The sequence below is a fragment of the Hyperolius riggenbachi genome, chromosome 7 (genome assembly GCF_040937935.1).
Source record: "Hyperolius riggenbachi isolate aHypRig1 chromosome 7, aHypRig1.pri, whole genome shotgun sequence".
In the NCBI taxonomy this organism is placed as follows: Eukaryota; Metazoa; Chordata; class Amphibia; order Anura; family Hyperoliidae; genus Hyperolius; species Hyperolius riggenbachi.
The window spans coordinates 155,477,972-155,501,620 of NC_090652.1; the positions used below are offsets into that span (position 1 = coordinate 155,477,972).

General features: G+C 43.2%; 1 protein-coding gene across 1 annotated transcript in view; it reads left to right on the forward strand.

Annotated features, from left to right (window-relative positions):
• LOC137526118 (uromodulin-like) overlaps positions 1-14,047 on the forward strand; it is a 49,708-nt gene extending 35,661 nt beyond the window's left edge. Inside the window, exons 12-16 of the mRNA XM_068247337.1 lie at positions 4,635-4,843; positions 6,523-6,671; positions 10,889-11,134; positions 12,651-12,813; positions 13,832-14,047. Of these exons, the coding sequence (XP_068103438.1) occupies positions 4,635-4,843; positions 6,523-6,671; positions 10,889-11,134; positions 12,651-12,813; positions 13,832-14,047 (983 nt within the window). The remainder of the gene's footprint in view (positions 1-4,634; positions 4,844-6,522; positions 6,672-10,888; positions 11,135-12,650; positions 12,814-13,831) is intronic.
• The last annotated feature ends 9,602 nt before the right edge of the window (positions 14,048-23,649 follow it).

Sequence of the window (23,649 nt, forward strand, 5' to 3'; positions counted from 1 at the left end):
AACAATATAAGATATACTCACAAAGGTAGGTTGCTGACAAGCAACCACTTTCAAGGCATTAGAGGAACTTGACTCGTCCCCTCGGTGTAAGTTAAAGAGACTCTGTAACTTTAAAAAGATCCCCTGGGGGGTACTCACCTCAGTTCGGGAAAGCCTCCGGATCCTAATGAGGCTTCCCACGCCGTCCTGCGTCCCACAGGGGTCTCGCTGCAGCCCTCTGAACAGCCGGCGACAGGCCAGACTGTAATTTCTATATTTACCTTTGCTGGCTCCAGCGGGGTCGCTGTGGCTGCATTCGGCGCGGAAATAGACGGAAATACCCGATCTCCGTCGGGTCCGCTCTACGCAGTAGAGCGGACCCGACGGCGATCGGGTGTTTCCGCCTACTTCGGAGCCGACAGCCATCAGAGCGCCTGCGCAGGAGCCAGGAAGGTAAATATTACGTCACGGCTGTACGGAGGGCTGCAGCGAGACCCCCCGAGGGATGCAGGACGGCGTGGGAGGAAGCAGGAAATTTGGGCGCATGAGGCAGGTGGACAAAAAGGGCGCCGCCATTCACTCCCATAATAAATATAGTTTAATGGGCGCCCAACAGGAAAAAAGGGCGCCGGAGAAAAATAACGATTTAAAAGCGGCGCCCGGAGACTTTTAATGTTTTATAACTGCTTCTCATGATTACCCATTATTTAATGATTTATAATTTTTTAAACATTATTTTTAAACGAAAAACAGTACAATATTTTTTAAAACATTACTTTTAAACGAAAAACCGTACAATTTTTTTTTTAAACATTTTTAAACGAAAAACCGCACCATATTTTTTTTAAAAACGTTATTAATGCTTATCACTGGGGGGTCTTAGGTTTAGGCATCACAAGGAGGGTCTTAGGTTTAGGCACCACCAGGGGGGTCTTAGGTTTAGGCACCACCAGGGGGGTCTTAGGTTTAGGCACCACCAGGGGGGTCTTAGGTTTAGGCACCACCAGGGGGGTCTTAGGTTTAGGCACCACCAGGGGGGTCTTAGGTTTAGGCACCAACAGGGGGTCTTAGGTTTAGGCACCAACAGGGGGGTCTTAGGTTTAGGCACCACCAGGGGGGTCTTAGGTTTAGGCACCAACAGGGGGGTCTTAGGTTTAGGCACCAACAGGGGGGTCTTAGGTTTAGGCACCAACAGGGGGGTCTTAGGTTTAGGCACCAACAGGGGGGTCTTAGGTTTAGGCACCAACAGGGGGGTCTTAGGTTTAGGCACCACCAGGGGGGTCTTAGGTTTAGGCACCACCAGGGGGGTCTTAGGTTTAGGCACCACCAGGGGGGTCTTAGGTTTAGGCACCAACAGGGGGGTCTTAGGTTTAGGCACCAACAGGGGGGTCTTAGGTTTAGGCACCAACAGGGGGGTCTAGGGGTTAGGGATAGGTACAGGGAGGGTTCTGTGTGAGAGTAGGGTTAGGTATAGCTTTAGTAAAATTCTTATTAATGTTTTATAAAACGTTATTATAAATTTCACTTTTTAAACAGGGAAGATTAACGTTTTTAAAATTGCCGATTTCATACACATTATTTAATGATTTATAACTTTATACAACATTATTTTTAAACGAAATATAGCACAATTTTTTTTAAACGTTATTCATAATTATCGTTTAAAACCCTGCGCCCTTTTTTCCCGGCGCCCTTTTTTAACGTACGCGGCGTGGGAAGCCTCATTAGGATCCGGAGGCTTCCCCCACCCGAGGTGAGTACCCCCCAGGGGACGTTTTGCCGTTACAGTTCCTCTTTAAGGTGTTGCTCTCTGTAGGCAGAAAGAATGGTGGTAGACCCCTCCACCAAAGGTTGACTAGTGATACTTGTATCAGAAACACGGAGCTGCCAAAAAGATAAAACAATGTTTGTATTGAAAATAGGGGAAGAGGTACTCACCTCCACATAGAAGATTCAACAAGATAAACGTTTCAAAAGTATTCTTTAATAAATTACTCTAATATTGGAGTATTGGAGTACATTATTAAAGAATACTTTTGAAACTTTTATCTTGTTGAATCTTCTATGGGGAGGTAAGTACCTCTTCCCCTATTTTTAAATTTAAACATTATTTTATCCTTTCGGCACCTCCGTGTTTCTAATACAAGTGATCTTCAATCAACTCTCTAAAGAAACGTTTTTGTGTGATGATTTTCCTCATCACAGATTGTCGCTCAGCAGGGGCGTTGCTAGGATCCTACGAGATCTTTTGGGCACTCCAGTCGAAAAATGGGTGTCGCCATTAGTGATGGGCCGAACCGTTCGCCTGGCGAACCTCTCTGGGCCTCTTACTACTTCCGGGTCGCAATGACCTGGAGTAGTACGCCTGCGCTGCCCGGCGGAGCGCGTCCTAGATCGCGCTCCTGTTGCCAGGCACTCTCTGCGCATGAGCGTGATGTCACTCATGACGTCACACACATGCACAGAGAGTGCCCGGCAACAGGAGCGCGATCTAGGATGCGCTTCGCCGGGCAGCACAGGCGTACTACTCCGGGTCAGAGCGACCCGGAAGTAGTAAAACCCCCATGGATTTAGAGATGTTCGCCGGCGAACGGTTCGGGAACCGTTCGCCACATCTCTAGTCGCCATACATCGGGATGTGGGTGTGGTCATGGGTGGAGCTAAACTTACATGAACTTAACAACAGTCTAAGTAGGCCTGCTCAGCAAAATATTGGATGAAGCAAACTCTCCATTAATTAAGAAAAAAAGTCAGCATATCACATACATAGGCAGTGTCACTTAAACATAACTAGGAGTTGTCTGGCCTTCTGCTGGGTACGCTGACCTGCTGCCAGGTTATCTCGCAGTTCCTCCATAGCATTCCCCGACCTTCTAGTGGATCCCCTCTCATGCTCCCATGGACCTCCCATTGAGGCACCACAACTCCCAGTATGCCGCCATAGAACAACCACAGCTCCCTGCATGCCCCCATAAAGGCATCACAGCACCTAACATAGCATCACAGCACCCAGTATGCCCACATAGAGGAACCACAGCACCCAGCATACCCCCCCATTTCTGTGTGCTGTGGTGCCGTGCTTGGTGTTATGTAATGCCATGCTGGGTGCTCTGGTGCCTCTGTGGGGCATGCTGGGTGCTGTGGTGCCTCTATTCTGCCTGGGGGACATCCAGGGCACCCCAGAATAGATAAGGGGCACGTGCCACTGATCTTTGGGGCTAGCAACGCCCCTGTCGCTCAGTGTCATCCAGAAATCATGCAACAAAATCTTGTACAGTTAGTCATTAAAGGTATCACCTAAACAACTTTGTTGTTATGTCTTTGGATTCTCTGACAAAACACTGGACCACACGCAATATAATCATTCCGAAACTGATAGATAAAATTTCCTTTTTAGGCTTAAAAACTGATTATTTTCCTTTAAATGTTATGTTCCAAGAAAATAATTTTTAAGCGTCATACAATGTGGTATATTCACCAAACTGTGGATGACTAAAAATATGACTTAAATGCTTAAAGGAGAACTGTAGTGAGAGGGATATGGAGGCTGCCATATTTATTTCCTTTTAAGCAATACCAGTTGCCTGGCAGCCCTGATGGTCTATTTGCCTAAAGAAGTGTCTGAATCACACCAGAAACAAGCATGCAGCTAATCTTGTCATATCTGTCTAAATTTGTCAGAAACACCTGATCTGCTGCATGCTTGTTCAGGGCCTATGGCTGAAAGTATTAGAGGCAGAGGATTAGCTGAATAGCCAGGCAACTGGTATTGCTTAAAAGGAAATAAATATGGAAGCCTCCATATACCTCTCACTACAGTTCTCCTTTAAAATGTTTGTCAATTTTTTTTTTGTTTTTAATACTTTTACTTACTGGGTGCTTGAAGTTTACCAGAGCTGTAAAATTAAAAAGATTTTATACATACGTGGGGCTTCCACCAGCCCCATCCGCTCCAATCGTTCCCACGCCGCCGTCCTTCGTTGCCTGCAGCTTCAGGAACTGGGTCCCTGAACTTCCATCAGTCGGAGCCAGTCTGGCATAAGAGAAGTGCGCCCTCTACGTATCTCTCCAGCAGCTGTTGTCAGTGACGGGACCCGGTTCCTGAAGCTGCGGGCAGCAGAGGACGGCGGCGTGGGAGTGATCGGAGTGGATGGGGCTGGAGGAAGCCCCACGTATGTATGAAATCTTTTTAATTTTACAGCTCTGAGTCCCTTCAAAAAGGCTTTATATAGAAAAGGTGAAAAACAGATACAGGGGTTGTTGATTCATAAAGCTTTTTTCTTGAATAAACTCATCTTACTTATTAACTCACAATTTATCTCCCTTTAACTTATGTAACATATAATTTACCTACCCTTATCTAACTTAACTTATAATTTATCTCTCATTAACTGACTTAACTCATGGTGTATCTCTCCTTCCTTGACTTGACACATAAGTTATCTCTTCTCATCTGTTTATCTCGTGAATTATCATAAGTCCTTACAGTTATGGTGAAAAATAACTAAGGTGTGGATGAAGCTTTGTGAATAATCTTGAAAGAGATATAATTCATGTGAAAATCTTTATGAATCAACTAGATAGACCCAGTAAGTCAGATAGAGGTATTTCATATTTGTACCGTATACTTGTTTATATCTCTTCTCCTATAAAAGGTCTTGAAGACTTGGATTTTGGGTTGAAATGCAATTCACAGGACATGATGGTGTCGTTTAGAACCTGCCAGCTAAAAAGCTTAAATGTGCATCTCAGCAGTGTTCACTTCTCAGACACGGCTTGTACTGGTGCTAAAGAAGGGAGGAATACTAGTATGATTTCTGTCAAGTCTCCACTTCAAGAAGAACAATGTGGAATACGTTTTTTTGTAAGTAATAAAATATATTTAAGTTGCTTTGGAATACAATAACTTAATTTTTTGGTGGGTATGTTTGATATGGTAAAAGTCTCCCAAATCCTGCCCCCCCCCCCCCCCCCCAAAAAAAAAAAAATGTTCTACTGAAACTGGGGGGATTCACAAAACATAGGCAAGATTTTGTATAGGAAGGGTGAGGGCTGGTCTGAAGTTTCAAAAACTGCCCTCCTGCCATCTTCCTGGTGCAGGATTATTCCACTTCAAATACTGGACCAGAAACCAGTAAAGTTTTAACTTGAATAAGAAAGCCCTGAACTCCCCCATTACCACATACACAGTGACACTTGCAGGCAGGGAAGGCCTGAGAGAGAAGGATGGATTAATGTGTTGTGTGAGAGAAGATTAGAGAAGCAGTGTTTTCTATTCAAGTACGGATCTGTGAAAGTTAGGTTGGCCCAGTATTTGAAATGGTAAATAGAGAACAATTGTAGATTGCGAAGCTGGGAAGGCAGAGCATTATGTGCATTCACCACCTTACATGGTAACAAGCACATTTTATTTTAATTTTGTCATTTCAGGTACAGTTTCAGAAAAATCTTTTAGCAAAATTTGCTTTGAAGGTACCTTACTGACATCTGCAGCTCTGAGAAGAGTTGCATGAACACTTTGGTGACTAGTGACATTTGAAGTGAACAGTGGTTAATTGCATTGAAATAAATCAGGCTCATTTTTCTATCTGCATTGAAATAAAAAGGACATTTAAAGTATATAGTACGCTTATAGATGAATCCAGCTACTACTCTGGTCTATGTGTTAATTGATCCCAATCAGTTATACTGCCCTTTGATCCTTTATCCGATATTCACTCGACCCTACCCTTGTACTTACAGTCAGTATCTGAATTTAAATATCTTCGAGTCCATATCCACACAGATCCCAGTTCTTGGCACAGGAGGTCTATGACCTGATCGTTCATGTACAGGACAGCCACATTGCAAGGCTTGGGCAAAACTCCTATCTTGGGCAGGAACAATTTAATCAAAAGGGTCTTGTTGCCAAAAGTTCTATACGTAATCCACCACTTTCCCATCTACATTCCCCTCTCCTTCTATAAAAAGATTAGATCAATGCTGCTGATGTGTGGGGGAAGAAGAGCTAAGCTACTGTGCTCACTATAACATAATCTCAATGGCTTGGGAGTAGTGATCGTAATCAGCTAATTAACAGGTACTAAATACTCTGCCTAGTACATGTACTATGAAACATGCTTAATTACTGCCATGTCTTAACCGTTTCATGTCCCCCTAATGTACCAGGTTGAGAAAACAGCGTGTTATAATGTTATCTGTGTGTTGAATGTTCATTGTATAAAATGTACACACCTACTTGTGACTGTAAATGCATTGTCCTGCATACTCAATAAATAATTTTTTTAAAGTACCGTTATATAGTATGATTACACTTTTAAGAACCAACTGTTTCAATTTTATTGATGTTAGTGGAAGGACTGCTTTAAATATTTATTTATACTGTTTGCATAATATGAATGCAGTCTGTTTACTAACTGAAAAGCAGAGATCAACCAAATTAATTAATTTATTTATTTTGTCACTTAAAATATAAGATAAGTGTGTGTTTAAAACATCCATGGAATTTAAGAACATTGTATAAAATGATTTTATGATCCCCAGACAAATGGGACACATGCAGTCTACACGAACACTCTGCATGTGCATGTTGTAACATATGACGTGACTATGAGGAACTATGAAGTCCAGAGGAACTTCTCTTGTGTTTACGCCCTCGATCTCTACTTAACATCATTCAGCCCTGTGTCAAGGTACTGTGCCACTTTCTGTGCATGTCTGCTCATGGGGTCATTTCTTTTCCATTTTTAAATGTGAAGTTATTTACTCTTACCGGAATGTTTCCAGAGGAAAATACATATTCTAGTGAAGCAAAATGACATCTTATGTATAAAACCTAAAAGTGAAATCCAGTTGTTCTCTGTATCCCATGGGCGTCTACTTTAGGGCTGGTTCACACGGACGGTTGGCGGCATTTATCGCCAAGCATTCGGGACTCGTCGGCTAAACGCTTCCATTCAAGTCAATGGGAGCGTTTAGCATAGCGCGATTACCAACGATTGCACAAACGCAGTGTTCCGATCTCGATTTAACGCGTCGTTTTGACTGGCCCTAGAAGCCGTATGCGACGTCCAGGGTTGGCTAGCCCCCGCGGCTTCATGTCCCCTTACGGGAACGAGAAACGCCGATCGCGATGGGAAGCCAACGATCGCCGTACCACTGCCCCCAAATGAGACCTCGCAGGACGGCGCTGCTTCCCGGCCGCCCCAACGCCGCCTGCCAGAACAGGTACAAGGTCCTCCAGCGCCCAAGGCAGAGACACTAAAGTGCACCCCTCCATCCCTCCCACCCCAGCTGTCACACACTGATTGCTATTAGACTAAGAGGGCCACAGGGCCCACAACCTCCCCAACACCTTAATATCTAGTTATCTGGCTATAGTCACTGCTATGTATCCCCTTTTCTTATTTCTTTCTGCTTCATACTCAATTAGGAATGACAGCTGAATGAAATGTGTGCCCCCTCCTACACTGCGTCTCTAGCCTATGCCTCGGCCCGGCCCTGCCGCCTGCCATCCGTGTGAATCAGCCCTTAGATTGTCCCTCCAGATTTTGTTGTCTGGAGAGAAAGAATCTTAACAAGCAGCTATACTATATGAAGTCTGGGATTAAAATGTGTGCAGTTGTTTTTCTTTTTTTTTCTGCAGCAAAATATTTTTTCTTCCTGTGTTCAATAGCAGAATAAATTTAGTTATCGGTGTCAAGTGAATTGCTCCTTCCAGACTGGACATGCATTAGATGTGGTCAAAACCTCAAAATACCTTGTATATCCACCAACCTGGAATGTTTTTTATTTCTTATTTACCAAAGTGATTAAGAAGTCCGTTCAGCTCTTAAGGTTCACTAACTGCTGATCCAAGGGGTCTTTCAGAAGCCCAGGCTCGGACTCCCTGTTAGATGATTGTAATTTACCCAGTGTGATCCCCCAATAATCTAAACCAAGAGATACCAACACAATAGCCACTATTCCAGGCACAAGGTTCCTGGCCATCAGTCACAATTTAACTAATCTGATCTGAGGCCTGATACACCAATTTACTACTTCAAAATTTGTTTATGTGCAATATCATTATGATTATTATACATGCAGTTGCCACACTGTCTCCTATTAGTAATTTAAAGCATTAATTAACTGACGTGACATGATGAGATAAGGTTTGGTACGTATAGTACAAAGCCTACTTAGAACTTGCCTCCATTCATTGTGTGTTTGTTTTTCTTGCAAAATAAACCCAGTGCCTAACTAGGCACCTCACCTGAAAATAAGGGGAAAATAAACACTTTTATCTGGCCGCAGTGATAACAATAGCGATAAAAAGCTCAAACAGGTGATTATTTTCTTTTTTTGGCAGTTTTAAATCAGGATGATACCATTTATTGGCTCACTTAAAAGATAAAGAGTAAAAGTGGCCATACATCAGGCGATTTGGCGACCGAGCAACCATCCAATTGGATTATTATAATCAAATCGGATGAAAATTGGTGCCACCAAGTGCATGCCCGACCGACAAAGCGACCAATTTCAGGATGGAAATTGGTTGCATGGTCAGTCACGCATGCTGCAAGATGTCGGGCCGAAGTTAGTTGGTCAGGCCCTCACCTGGATCCCACGTCCCCGCTCCCCCTCCAGCTAGTTTCAATAACTTAAATAATTTAAAATTAATCTAAACTATCAATGTAGCAAGCGGCGGCAAGCAGGGAACTTACTTCCTTGCATCCCACTGCTGACGTGTCACTCCCTGCAATGCCGTCCAATGAACAACATTACAGGAAGTGACATGACAGTGGTGGGACGCAAGGAAATAAGTTCCCTGCTCGCTGACGCTTGCTACATTAGCTCGCTGCTTGCTACATTGATAGAGTAGATTCATTTTAAATTATTTAAGCATTGAAACTAGCTGGAGGGGGAGCTGGGACGGTGGACCCAGGGGAGGGGGGGAACGACCCCCCTCCCCGCTGCCTGTTGCCAATCCCCATCCTGCCTGCTACTCCTACCATTCGTTTTTTGGCCTCCCAAAAAACGCAAATGGATCAAAAACGAATGCTGCAAAAGGGCTGCATGGATCAATTTGCGTTCAGGTTTGCCAGGATCATGGACCGCAGGATCCTTCCTGCAACCTAGTGTGGACCCAGCCTTAGGCACAATACCTCCAGGTATGTGTTTGCCAGTGGATAGAGGTGTATCTGTACACACAAGGACAAGGATTTCTAACAAATTGAAAAGTTAAACCACCTATAGACCTACTATCGATGACACAAATAACCCCTTTAATGTAAACTGAATACTAGCAGTGAACATTTCTGGCAACTGTGTACTGTATATATCAATGCAGTTAGACAAAAAGTTGAATATTTGTTAATATTCCTGTCTTCTAACAAATGTAACTACACATTTTATTTAGTTTATTAAATTGATTGCTAAACACAGTGAACAAGACTTGGAGTTACTGAGTATTCAGACTGGGCATCCACATGATGACAGTGTTTATTTTCCTCCATTATAGATGATCAATGTATTTCTTTGAAATTCTTCTCAAAGAGTATTCATGGAAAAAAATTTGATCTATTTGATCAAGTGATTGATCTGTAAATCTCTGACTCATTGGGCCCATATGCAATTCACTTTTAACCTGAGTTTTCTCCTAGGATAATTTTTGATCTTCTATTTAAAATAACTTTTCATCATTTTGCTATTGAAAAAGTACCAAAAATAGTTGAAAAAGACTATCATTTTCTTGCTTGTTGGTGGTTTTAAATGCATTTTATTGACATGTTTGAAAATATCACCTATGAGAAAACTGAAGAGAATAAGTGAATTGCATATGGGCCATTGTCTCTACCACTGCTTCCTGTATTAGCCTAGATAGGTGTAGTGATACTACCTGATCCGTGTGCCTGCGACAATCCAGGCGTTTGCGTCCCATTACTCTCTCATTGCCGGAGGTGCGCAGACGCAAGCGTTCTCACCCCGGGGCGGCGCATATGCGTCACAGGACGCATTCCTCTCACTCACCCAGGCGGCAGGTGTTCTGGAAGTGACGCAGGCGCCAGGTATATACAGGCTTCTGGAATGCCGCTCCTCGCCTGTGATAGCGTTAGCTAGGGCACCGCTGGTCACCTTGTGTGACTCCTCAGTCAGCTAGACTATTATTATTGTGTATTGATTACTTTGTATGACCCGGCCTGATATTTGACTACTACCCTGCCTGACCCCTAAACTGTTATTTTATATACTGTGTACGACCCGGCCTGATATTTGACTATTCGCCTGCCTGATCCAAAAACTGTTATTGATATACTGTGTACGACCCGGCCTGATATTTGACTATTCGCTTGCCTGATCCCTAAACTGTTATTGATATACTGTGTGCGACCCGGCCTGATATTTGACTATTCGCTTGCCTGATCCCTAAACTGTTATTGATATACTGTGTACGACCCGGCCTGATATTTGACGATTCACCTGCCTGACCCTTTAGCTGTTATTTGATTTACTGTGTGCGACCCGGCCTGACCTTTGAGCACTCGTCTGTCTGACCCCTAAGCTGTACTTATTTACTGTGTATAAGCACTCGGCAGTCTAATCACTTGTTACACAAATAAACTCATACATATTCTGGGGTATCCTAATTGTCCACTCCACTCGCACCTTTTGGGTTCCTTGCAGTACCAATTGTGCTGTTACGACCAGCCGATTATTACAATAGCATGCAGAAGTGAGCCATGATAACATGATTGCAAATGGTCACTTAGAGATATACCAACTGATTATCTTTATTATATTATCTATATCTTTCCCTGTTGTGGAACCTCCACTGTCTTTTCATTGACATGTTTTTCCAGGAAGCAAAAGAATGTAATGCCATTTTTTGTTACGTTCATCTACAACTGTACATATAATGTAATTACAGTTCAGTGAGTTTCAACATGGAGGGAACAGGCCACTTCACTGCTCACATGGTTCTGTACAAGGATGAGCATTACTTATCAGCATATGATGAAGCACCGGTGTTAATGTCTGCAACAGCGACACTCTATATTGGAGTCATCCTCGATGGCACAAATATTTCTCAGTTTGTTGTTTTGATGAAAAACTGCTATGTCACGCCAAATAGAAATGGAAACAGCCCTAAAAGATATGACATTATTAAGGACAGGTAGGGAAATAATAAGTGTAAAGTAAATATCGTATATACTAGACTATAAGACTAGAAATGTAGGTCTGACTCACTAAATAAAAGTGTAGGGGTCGACTTATACATGAGTCACAAGCAACACGTAGAACACTGAGTATTGTGTGTACTATTAGTGACATTCCCATTTTCAGCAATTTACCCTGTGGAAAGTGATACTTTCTTGATAAAATGCCAAGAAGTCCTGGCCACAATAATTATCAAGGAAAGGGGCAGGGTTGAGGAAATACTGGGCTGCAGGAAAGGGAGTGAATAATTGCTGCACTTGAGGGCCTGGAGGGGTTAATGGCTGCAATACTGTATACAGTGTAATCATTAACCCTTCCTGGCCCCCAAGTGCAGCAACTAACTTAGCTGGGTAGACTTATACTTGAGTCAATAAAACATTCCAGCTTAAGAGGGTCAAATATTGGAGTAGACTTAAAAATGAGGTTGACTTACATTCAGGTATATGCCAAATAACATCAAGCTTTTACTAATTTTGTTATTTATTCTAGTTTCTCACTATGGGCCATATGCAATTCACTTTTTCACCTGAGTTTTCTCCTAGGAGATCATTTTTCATCTTTGATTTAAAATAACTTCCCAGCACTTTTTAACTGAAAAAGTACCAAAAAGTAGGGGGAAAAGTACTATCAAAATTATTTTGAGTATTTTCTTGCTTTCTGGTGGCTTAAAAGGCATTTTATTGACAAGTTTAAAATTATCACATTGGAGAAAACACAGGTGAAAAAGTGAATTGCATATGGACCTATGTGTTATTCAGTAAAAAGAACATTTCACATCATTCCCTGCCATTGGACAACCTTACATTTTAAAGCATCTGTAAAGCTTGGTCATTCATGGGATGGACTCCTAATTCTGAATTAAATGGAGCCTTTAAACCTGCGAGCTGCAGCATGGGCCAGGGTGTTACATCATTATCTACTTTTTATTTTTCTAACCAATCACTTATTAAATACCTTTCAGATAGGGATTAATCTGTTTGGCTCAAAATCAACACATACATGGCTAGCATGACTGCCATATTATTATTAATTTGAGCTGGTGTTATGCTAATGTGATCTCATAACAGGTAACCCTACCAGGATATTTCTTATCTAACCTTTATTTATTCAAACATTAAAAAGCAAATACAAACTTCCCTTTAATATAAGTTTGCCTCACCCTTTCCCCACCCCTCAGCTGCACCAGAACATTCACCTAATTTTGTTTTCCTTTGCTCTGTTAAACCCCAATACTGTGAAGCCAATGGTAAAAGAAAGGGGGAGGGATGAATTAAAATCTCCCAAAGAGGATTTTAAAACTTTTGTGATCCCATATAATGACACTGACAGCCATTTTCATGAAAACATACACAACAGCACAATCTGGTTGATACTGTGCATTCATCTCTAATGCGAGACTATCTTGATCTTGGTAATTCTAGATTCGCTCCAACACATAGCCATGTGTTTACATTTTTGTTCTTGTATTTCAGATGTCCCAATAAAGAGGATGAAAATATCAAGTTAGTGGAAAATGGAGTATCTTCACGAGGACTCTTCTCTGTTCAAATCTTCAAAGTTGTTGCGAACCATAAATTGGTTTACTTACATTGTGAAATCAATCTTTGTGACAATAGAAGACAAATGTGCAAATCTGTAAGTTTTATTTAAAGTCATTGCTACATTAGAAAATGGTGAAATCTTTTTAAAGGCAATATATTATATTTTTATAAAATATCTTTCTTAAACTATCTTACTGATGAAACAAACAGTTATGATAGAGAAGAAAAGGTTTGGAACATCTGGATTTTTAATGTCTGTAATTTACTTTAATTGCTGTTCTGGCAGGAACTGGTTAAATTACACAATAGCGACTGCTAGAACAATATGTGAAACATAGTTTTCTAGAGAGGGGAATTAGGTAGAAATTGCAGCCCCTCATTTCCTATCCTAAGAAAGCTGCAACTTAGGCCCATATGCAGTTTACGGTAGCTTTTGTCTCCTGAGTTATTGCCTAGGAAATAATTTTCATATTCTCATGATCATTTTAAAAGATTTGTGGCTGACTCAGATCACACATTGGTTTGTGCAGATAAAAGCAAAATGAGGAAGGGTTCCAGCAAACAAATACAGTACATTAGATTAAGAGAACAGTTGCTAAAATGCCATTACAAAGCAGCAAGCACATATTTAAAGCTGCTGGTGTCCCTACAAACATCAGAGTGCAGTATTTTCCAGAGGATTTTAGTGCATAAACCTTCTATTCAACCGCCCCTAAGCTAAGCTCACGACTCGAGCAGAAACAGCTGCAGTCGGCCCAGAGCTACAAGAAGACTAGTTTTCAAACAGTCTTATTTACTGATAAGTGCCGTGCAACTCTTAATGGTCCAGTAGGATGGAGTGGTGGGTGGTTGGTTAAAAGCCACCACATTCCCAACAAGGCTGCATTGTCAGCAAGTGACAGTAATGTTTGTGGTGGAGTAATGTTTTGGGTTGGAATCATGGGAAGAGAGCTGTTTGGCCTCTATAGGGTCCCTGAAGGTGTGAAAATGACCTCTGAAAAGTATGTGAAGTTTCTGACAGACCACTTTCTTTCATGGTACAAAAAGAAGAACCATATTTTCTGTGATAAAATCATCATTGTGCATGACAATGTACCATCTCATACTGCAAGGATTACCTTTACGTCATTGGCTGCTATTGGCATAAAAGGAGAGAAACTCAAGGTGTGGCCCCCATCCTTCCCAACCTCAATCCTATTGAGAATGAGAACCTTTGGAGCAATCCCAAGCAAAAGATCTATGAGAGTGGGAGGGAGTTTACATCTAAACAGCAGCTCTGGGAGGCTATTCTGACATCCTGCAATGAAATTCCAGCAGAAACTTTCTAAAAACTCACAAGTTCAATAGATGCAAGAATTGTAAAGCTACTATCAAATAAGGCAGGGCCGGGCCGAGGCAGAGGCAAGAGAGGCCCCAGCCTCGGAGCGCAGTGTAGTAGGGGGTGCACAACTCACTCAGCTATCATTCCCCTATGGTGTATGAAGCAGAGAGAAATAAGAAAAGGGGATACATGGAAGTGACTGCAAGCCAGATAACTAGAGATTAAAGAGACAGTGAAGCAAAAAAAAAAATTATGATATTATGATTTGTATGTGTAGTACAGCTAAGAAATAAAACATTAAGATCAGATACATCAGTCTAATTGTTTCCAGTACAGGAAGAGTTAACAAACTCCAGTTATCTCTATGCAAAAAAGCCATTCATTCTACGACTTTCAAAAGTCCTGGAGAGGGCTGTCTTCTGACTTTTATTATCTCAACTGTTTACTTTTTATCTGACAGAGGAGAGGTCATTAGTTCACAGACTGCTCTGAAAGAATCATTTTGAATGCTGAGTATTGTGTAATCTGCAGATCTTAGAGAATGATGCAATGTTAGAAAAACACCATATACCTGAAAATAAAAATATGAGAATATTTTCTTTGCTGCTAATCTTCTAGTAATTATTCATAGTACACAACCAATTCATTATATCATATATTTTTTTCGCTTCAGTGTCTCTTTAAGGTGTTGGGGGCCCTGGGGAGCCTCCTTGTCTAATAGCAATCAGTGTGATGGCTGGGGTGGGAGGGTCGCACTTTGGTGTCTCACCCTTGGGTGCTGGAGGACCTTGTCCCAGCTGTGAAATAAGGGGTCCTATGTTCTTATGGAACTTGACCTTTTAAGATGTTTTTAATTGAATTACCTTTTGATTTCAGTAAATATGATGTCCTAATGCTGCATTACCATTTTAGCTCATTACAACCTATAATTTGGAACAGTGCATTTAATTTTTTTTATTTGTGAAAAATGTACTTTTACCCTTAGAAGGTTTGCTCAGTAACATTCGAATTATACTCTAACGGTTAATGACTCAGGCTCATGCTGGCTACCACTTGCATCGACTATTTAAGAAAATCAGAGCAAAATATAGACAAAACAAAGTGGTACGAGCGCTCCTCTCTATAATAGCTGCCTTTAGTGTTTAGTGCTTTTTGAGCTGTTGGGCAGGATCGCTATACAGAATGGGGGGGGTATAAATCCTCAAAACTTAAATATACAGTAGTACGTACAGCGCTCACTCCCCAGCAGTCCTAGTAATTAAAGTCCCACAGTCTCTTCAGCAACATCAATCCAATTTTTTTATATATATAATAAATACTCTTACCAACGTTTAATGGCTGATTGAGTTACAGATCAGTAGAACACACTTTAGCAGATGAATATTCCTCCAGCAGTATTCTTTCTTCCTATATGCCACTCGGAAAGATAACAAATGGAAAAAAACATAGCGTAATCTAGTTTAGAATGCGTTTCCCTCACCAACACCTCTTTGTGCAACTCTCTGTGTCACCTCAGAGCCCCAGATAAAGTGCAGGCTCACCAGATATAGTAGCTGATTAAATCATAGATCAGTGTAAAAGGCTCGTTTTTTTTTTTTTTTTTTTTGCATAGACTTCCAGCTCCAGGCTTTGCTTGAAATAATCCTCATAAAAAACAGGAAAAAATCAACATAGCGTAATCCAATATAAATGTTGCAGGTCTACATGTAAAAGTTTGTGCACAATTGTGCAAAAATGTGAAAAAGTGTGCACACCTCTGTGCACCCCACTCCCAACAGTGGGTGATCCCTTCTATAACACTCTCCAGCACCAAATGGTAAAAATGCAGACTTACCGCAAACTTTTGCTGACCAAACCAGGACTAGCATATATCGCTTTGGTATAGAAACCCGCTTCACTCTCTTCAGCAGTCAATCGTTTCTGAAAAAACGGCCAGAGGACATGAAGGACACAGCAGCGGGGGAGGGAGGGGCCTCATATTCACGCCTCACACGCACACTCTCTCTGCTGAAGAGAGTGAAGCGAGTTTCTATACCAAAGCGATATATGCTGGTCCTAGTTTAGTCAGCAAAAGTATACACATCTTGCGTGTGTATACATGAATCAGCAGGTAGTGTAAGTAGTGTACTGCTTCACACAGACCAAACTCACGGTTTAATGCACCACCGCAAACAGCCGCAAAGGGTAGTTATTAGTTGACACTCCCAGGACATAAAATGTCAGTCCTCTCAGCGGCAGTGTTTGTGTAGTGATGGCCATGCTCGTGTGCACGTTGGCGAGAGTGCAGGCCATGATGATGAAAATTGAAAAATACGTTTTTTGTTTTTTTTAATAATTGAAAATTGAAGTAACTTATAAATTTCTACTATTTTTTCCCCCTGATATATGTTACTTTGATAACTGTGGTAATTCCAGAGCTAATACCTGCCGACGAGAGCTGTCTAAATAACCTTGGGCCGATCGCACGTCCCCGTGATGGCGACGATGCATTTGGATGTCTGACTGCCTCATCAACTTTCGATGGTTCTTTCTCCACCATTGTTAAAGCTTACATCCATTTTTTTTAAATTACTTTTTCTGCTGTCTGGGCAGTTCCTTCAACAAGAATCTGTTATGGAGGGCAAGTTTGCCATTCATTCAACTGTGTGATAAACTTTCCATGGTATTTTCTCAGTACCATCAGTACCATGGTGACCACGGGTAATGGCCAGGGAATTAGGGTTCGATTCCAGTCCGGAGAGGGAGTCACAGATGCCGTGAAAGGTATACAGTGACTGGTATAATACAGCGTGCATTCACACAGATGTCTTGAAAGGTATGCAGTGATTAGTATAATACAGTGTGCAGTCACATAGATGCAGTGAAAGGTATGCACTGACTGGTATAATACAGTGTGCAGTCACACAGATGCAGTGAATGGTATGCAGTGACTGGTATAATGCAGTTTGCAGTCACAAAGATGCAGTGAAATGTATGCACTGACTGGCATAATACAGTGTGCAGTCACACATATGCTGTGAAAGGTATGCAGTGACTGGTATAATACAGCATGCAGTCACACAGATGCCGTGAAAGGTATGCAGTGACTAGTATAATACAGCGTGCAGTCACACAGATGCAGTGAAATGTATGCAGTGACTGGTATAATACAGTGTGCTGGGCCTGGCACAATACAGACAGTGCTGTATATATAAAGTGTCAGTCACTGTGGCACACACAAACACACACAAACACATCAGAAGAACATTAGCTCTCAAAAGAACTGTTTTTATGTGCTTTCAGCAACAAATATCAGCAAGGAGTCAGCTAACAACAGCCTAACTAGCGATTTCCCTATCTCCAGCAAGCTCTGTCCCTTCCTTTCACTATAGCAAGATCAGTAGAGTGAGAACATGGCCGACGCTGCGGCGTTCTTATGGGGGGGGGGGGGTGTCCAGGAGGGAGTGCAGCCTTGTTGGCTGCCATGTGTCTGCTGACTGTGATGTAGAGGGTCAAAGGTTAGCCAATGATGTGGTATAGGGGGCGGGTCAAACTCGCTATGTGTTCGCAGTTCGCGAACCGCTTGGATTCTGCAAACCGTTCGGGCCATCTCTACAGTGGACAAACAGGGCGCAGGAGAGGAGAAAGAGATTGATAAGTAGACTACACAGGAGGTAAGTATGACCTGTGTATGGTTATTTTGACTTTTTATTTTCAGTTCAGGTTCTCTTTAAGTGTGGGGAGCAGGTATGTGATACTATATGTGATTAACTGGCCCTCAGAGACACTCACATATATAATCATTGTCTAATGTCTCTACCATAGTTCAAGGCCAGGAGAACTAATCAATTTATCACTATGTTTTGGGGATGTAGGTGGGAATCAGAGTGTCTGGAGGAAATGAAAATGTAGAAAGAACATGCAAACTCCATGCTAATAGGGTCATGTCTGAAATTTAAGCCTGTGACTCTAGTGCTGCTAAGGCAAGTGTGCTGTTTACAATGTGCCACCTACTTTAGTTGTCTTTCTCATTCCACATTTTTTTAGAAGAGAGATTTAATTATAAAAGATTTTCAGAGAAGTTGGAAGAAAATGCATTCCAACATGCACATTTGTACTCACACAGCAATATGTTTATACATTTGCTCACTCTGAAAATGCAATATTTGATTTCTACAGGAACTCCTGCTCAAAATGAAATCCTTCACTGCTAAACCCATGAATTTGCAGTGAAATTAAGAGTGTATTTTTCTGCAAGACCACTAGATGTCCTTGCTGTCCTATGATAAACAATTAAATCACTACTTTCTAATCTACCCCCTATGAAATGCATAGACTTATTTCTTTTTCCAAACCAGTTACAGTATGTACAATAGACTATTCAACCATTTAAAAAGACACCTTACCAACAAAGTGTACCTTAACCACTTAACCTCTGAGGGGTTTTACCCCTTGAACACCAGAGCAATTTTCACCTTTCAGCGCTCCTTCCATTCATTTGTCTATAACTTTATTATTACTTATCGCAATGAAATGAACTATATCTTGTTTTTTTCACCACCAATTAGGCTTTCTTTAGGTGGGACATTATGCCAATAATTATTTTATTCTAAATGTGATTTAATGGGAAAATAGGAAAAAATGTGGGAAAAAAATATTATTTTTCAGTTTTCTGCCATTATAGTTTTTTAAATAATGCATGCTACTGTGATTAAAACCCATGAAATGTATTTGCCCATTTGTCCCGGTTATAAAACCATTTAAATTATGTCCCTATCGCAATGTTTGGCACCAATATTTTATTTGGAAATAAAGGTGCATTTTTTCAGTTTTGCATCCATTCCTAATTACAAGCCCGTAGTTTATAAAGTATCAGTGTTATACCCTCTTGACATAAATATTTAAAAAGTTCAGTCCCTAAGGTAACTATTTATGTTTTTTTTTATTGTATTTTTTTTTTTTAATTACAAAAAATAAATAAATTGGGGAGTGTGGGAGGTAATGAGTTAATTTATTGTGTAAAACTAATGTTTTTGTATATGTAAAATGCTTTAGGGTGTAGTTTTACTACAGTGAGTTTGTTTTCATGCGACCTGTAAGCTTCCGGAAGGTTACAGGTCGCGCTGTTTCTCATAGAAGCAGCAGATCATTGCAGGAGCTTAGATCAACGAACGGTAATGGATTTTCCCGTTCATTGATCTCCGGGCGAGTGGACGGCTGCGTGCACGAGCGGTGGGAACGCACGCACAAGCGGCAAGCACCGCTCGTGCACGCCGCCGTCCACTCGCCGACAGCGGCAGTAGCGCGGGAAGTACGGATTTCTCCGTCCCTTGGTTTTTTAAGGGTGGAAAAAGGGACGGAGAAATCCGTACCGCGGGGGGTAAAGTGGTTAAGCAACTTGTAGCGTAATACGATATGATGTACTGTATATATATAGAACCTGCATATAACTAGCATGTGTTGCCTGTTTCCTCTTTACCCTGTGAAAGCTAATATTAATTTAGTGGTGAAAAAATACCTTTCTGAATTCAGGTGAAGTCATATTGCAGTAATTCTCTTTAATTAATAGAGACAGTGGCTACCTAGGGAGTTTGACACCTGGTGCTGATTATTTACAGACTCCCCCCCCCCCCTCCAACAACAACCAATGTTTTTGATTGGAGGGTTGGGATGCTGACAGTGGTGTAGCTAAGGAGCTATGGGCCCCAGTGCAAGTTTTACAATGGGGCCCCCCAAGCACTCTATACATAACAATTGATACGGCGCACCAAAACTTGCTAATGACAAATGCAGTATCTGAAGTTCAAGAAGGGGATGGGATATAGTTTGTTAATAATTACCACTATTCAAAGTATCTATAGAAGTGATAATTACCAGCATAGGACCAATAGAGAGCTAATACTGTAGTTGGGGAGAGCCCTTTGGGGCCACTCTGGCCCAAGGGCCCAGATGCAGTCGCAACCTCTGCAACCCCTATTGCTACGCCCCTGGATGCTGAGCAGGTTTGATGCAAATTATGGGGGGTTTGGGGGGAAAAGGAGTCACCAGGATGTGGATGGAACGGTTATGCAACTCTATACTCTATACAGTGCTGCAGAAGATGTCAGTACTATATAAATACACAATAATAATATGGTAGGACATTAGACTATGACTATGGTAGGATTAGATTGTGAGCTCCTCTGAGGACAGTCAGAAAAGGGGGACATACGAAAGAGGGGGATGTATAGGAGGATGGGGGGATAAAGAGGTAGAGGCACAAGACAGAGAGCCTGGTGGGAGAGGAGAAATGGCAGGAAGACCTTTCACCAAAACTGCAGACATCACTAGTGCTGTTTCGCAGGTACATGTTGTTAAAAAGCAGCCACTAAAATTTGAAAAGGAGAAAGGGTCATGGGGAAGACAACAGGGTGGGAGGGGGAGCTGGAAAAAGAGATAAGATTACTTGCAATCAAGCTAATCTAAATTGCCTGGAGCTTGCTTCTCTGTTCACTACAAAAGTCAGCAGTCAGCACCTGTATCACTGGCTTCTGCAGCAGCAGACTGCCCTGCATTGTTGACTAGTTACTCTGATCAGGATAAATAATTAATAGTCCAGGACACTCTACTAATGACAGGCAACGTCTGAAGCACTAAACACATCCTGCCACCTCTCCCTGCTAATGTCCCAGCTGCAGCACAACAATCATTTTCTCTACATACCATGCTGCTCTGAACATGGGCGTCCGCAGAAAATTTGGGGTGGTGTTGTGTGCCGCATGTAGCGCGCCAAAAAATTTAGCTGCGTCATGCGGCGCGCATAGTGCGCCGCACCGAAGAATGGGTGTGGTCATGAACCAGAATGTGGGTGTGGTCGTGGGTGGAGACAAGTTTACATGAACTAAGCAATGGTGGGACATTAGATTAGGACAGTGGTGGCGAACCCTTTGGAGGTCGAGTGTCCAAACTGCAAAGTCACTTTACTATCACAAAGTGCCAACAGCAATTTAAACTATATACAAACGTTTTAACTCATACATGAACATTATGGAAAATCCAAGTTGAAAATAAACTGTGAAGATAAACAATTTCATCCATCCTACTCCTGAAAAATGTATTCATTTTTTTAGAACCTCCCAGTTTCATTTTCTGTTTTAAAAAGCGGAAAAAGTAGGTTTAATGCTATTGTCTCATATGATGATGATTCAGCTTTTTCCATAGTCTCGCAGTTAGCAATCATGTGACCCCTAGTGTTGGGCGAACAGTGTTCGCCACTGTTCGGGTTCTGCAGAACATCACCCTGTTCGGGTGATGTTCGCGTTCGGCCGAACACCTGATGGTGTTCGGCCTTTTAAGTTCGGGTTCGCCCCGAACTTCTAATGGCCGCCGAACAGGGCCGAACAGGGCCCCTGTTCGGCCGAACAGGGCCCTGTTCGGCCGAATACGGCCCCCCTATGGGGTCGCAGGCATAAGGGGGGAGCATGCCCCGATCGCGGGGGGGGGGTCGGAAATTCCCCCCACCCCCTCCGCTAGCGCTCCCCCCTCTGCCCGCTTCCCCATAACAAAGTTTCAAGAAGTACCTGCTGTGTCCGGTGGTAGTGTGGGTGGCTGGCAGTGGGCGGCACTATGCAGTGACTGAATGAGGAGGAGGAGTCCGGAGAGTGACGCGTTGAGGGAGGCCGGGCAGCGGGCGGTTCACTGCTGAACCGCCCGCTGCCCGGCCTCCCTCAACGCGTCACTCTCCGGACTCCTCCTCCTCATTCAGTCACTGCATAGTGCCGCCCACTGCCAGCCACCCACACTACCACCGGACACAGCAGGTACTTCTTGAAACTTTGTTATGGGGAAGCGGGCAGAGGGGGGAGCGCTAGCGGAGGGGGTGGGGGGAATTTCCGACCCCCCCCCGCGATCGGGGCATGCTCCCCCCTTATGCCTGCGACCCCATAGGGCCCCCAAAAGCTGGATGTTCGGAAAGTTCGGGGTTCGGCCCGAACATGCCGAACATCTCGGCCATGTTCGGCGAACTTTCCCGAACCCGAACATCCAGGTGTTCGCCCATCACTAGTGACCCCCAACAAGACAAATTCAGCAATCATGAGGCCCTCATCAAGACAAATTCAGCAATCATGAGGCCCCCAACATGACCAACTCAGCAATCATGAGGCCCCCAACAAGACAAATTCAGCAATCAAGAGGCCCCCAACAAGACAAATTCAGCAATCATGAGGCCCCAAACAAGACAAATTCAGCAATCATGAGTATATGTAGGCAGGGGTATATGTCCCCAGTATATGTAGCCAGAGGTATATGTCCCCAGTATATGTAGGCAGGGGTATATGTCCCCAGTATATGTAGCCAGAGGTATATGTCCCCAGTATATGTAGCTAGAGGTATATGTCCCCAGGCCAGTATATGTAGGCAGGGGTATATGTGCCCAGTATATGTAGTCAGGGGTATATGTGCCCAGTATATGTAGGCAGATGTTTATGTCCCAGTATATGTAGTCAGGGGTATATGTCCCAGTATATATAGCCAGGGGTATATGTGCCCAGTATATGTAGGCAGGGGTATATGTGCCCAGTATATGTAGTCAGGGGTATATGTGCCCAGTATATGTAGGCAGGGATATATGTCCCAGTATATGTAGGCAGGGGTATATGTCCCAGTAGATGTAGGCAGGGGTATATGCCCCAGTATGTATAGCCAGGAGTATATGTGCCCAGTATATGTAGGCAGGGGTGTATGTCCCCAGAATAAGTAGCCAGGTTTGCCCCAGCAGGAGGGGAGCAGCGCAGAGAAGAGAGAGAGCTATGTGTGGAAAGTGGGGAAGGGCGGACGTCTCCCCCCCCTTCCCTCACCTTAGGGGGCTCTCCCTCCCTCGCTCTCCCCTCCAGAGTCTGGAACGAAGTGTGCAGCGGCTGGGCAGCGGGCGGAACTTACCTCGTCTCGTCGCAGGCGCTGAATGGATTAGCCGCTACTCTGGTCTGGTCCAGACCAGAGTGCGGCAACAGAACTTCCGGCGCAGGAGCGAGACGAGGTAAGTTCCGCCTGCTGCCCAGCCGCTGCACACTTCGTTCCGGACTCCGGAGGGGAGAGCAAGCCCCCTAAGGTGAGGGAAGGGGGGGAGACGTCCGCCCTTACCCGCTATCTGCACATAGCTCTCCCTCTTCTCTGCGCTGCTGGTCGCACGGGCACGCGGCCGGGGGGGGGGGGGGGGGCAGCGGGCGGCCAGGGTCGGGCAGATGCCCGATTTTGCCATATGTGCGGATGCCCATGGCTCTGAACATTCACTCACTGCAGGCTGTGTGTAGAGAGCAAGGCAAGACATTGCCCATGGGACAGAAAGGGGGAGGGGTGCTACATCAAGTGTAGGAAGTAGTACAGTCCCCTGCACTGCATGCTGCTTTTTTTCCCGAATGTTCCCCTAACTATGAAAAAAGGTCCCAGGCGGAAGAACACAGTGACTGAGCACCACAACGACACCCCTAGCCATGGCTACACCCGGTGCTGTGAGCACCTGCAGCCTTATGGTAGATACACCACTGATTAGAGGTAACAAAACTTGTGTGACTGAGAGGAACAGACAATAGACAACAGATAAGAGCTTGAAAAAGTTTCATACACAGCTACCAACTATCTGCCAAACTTGTC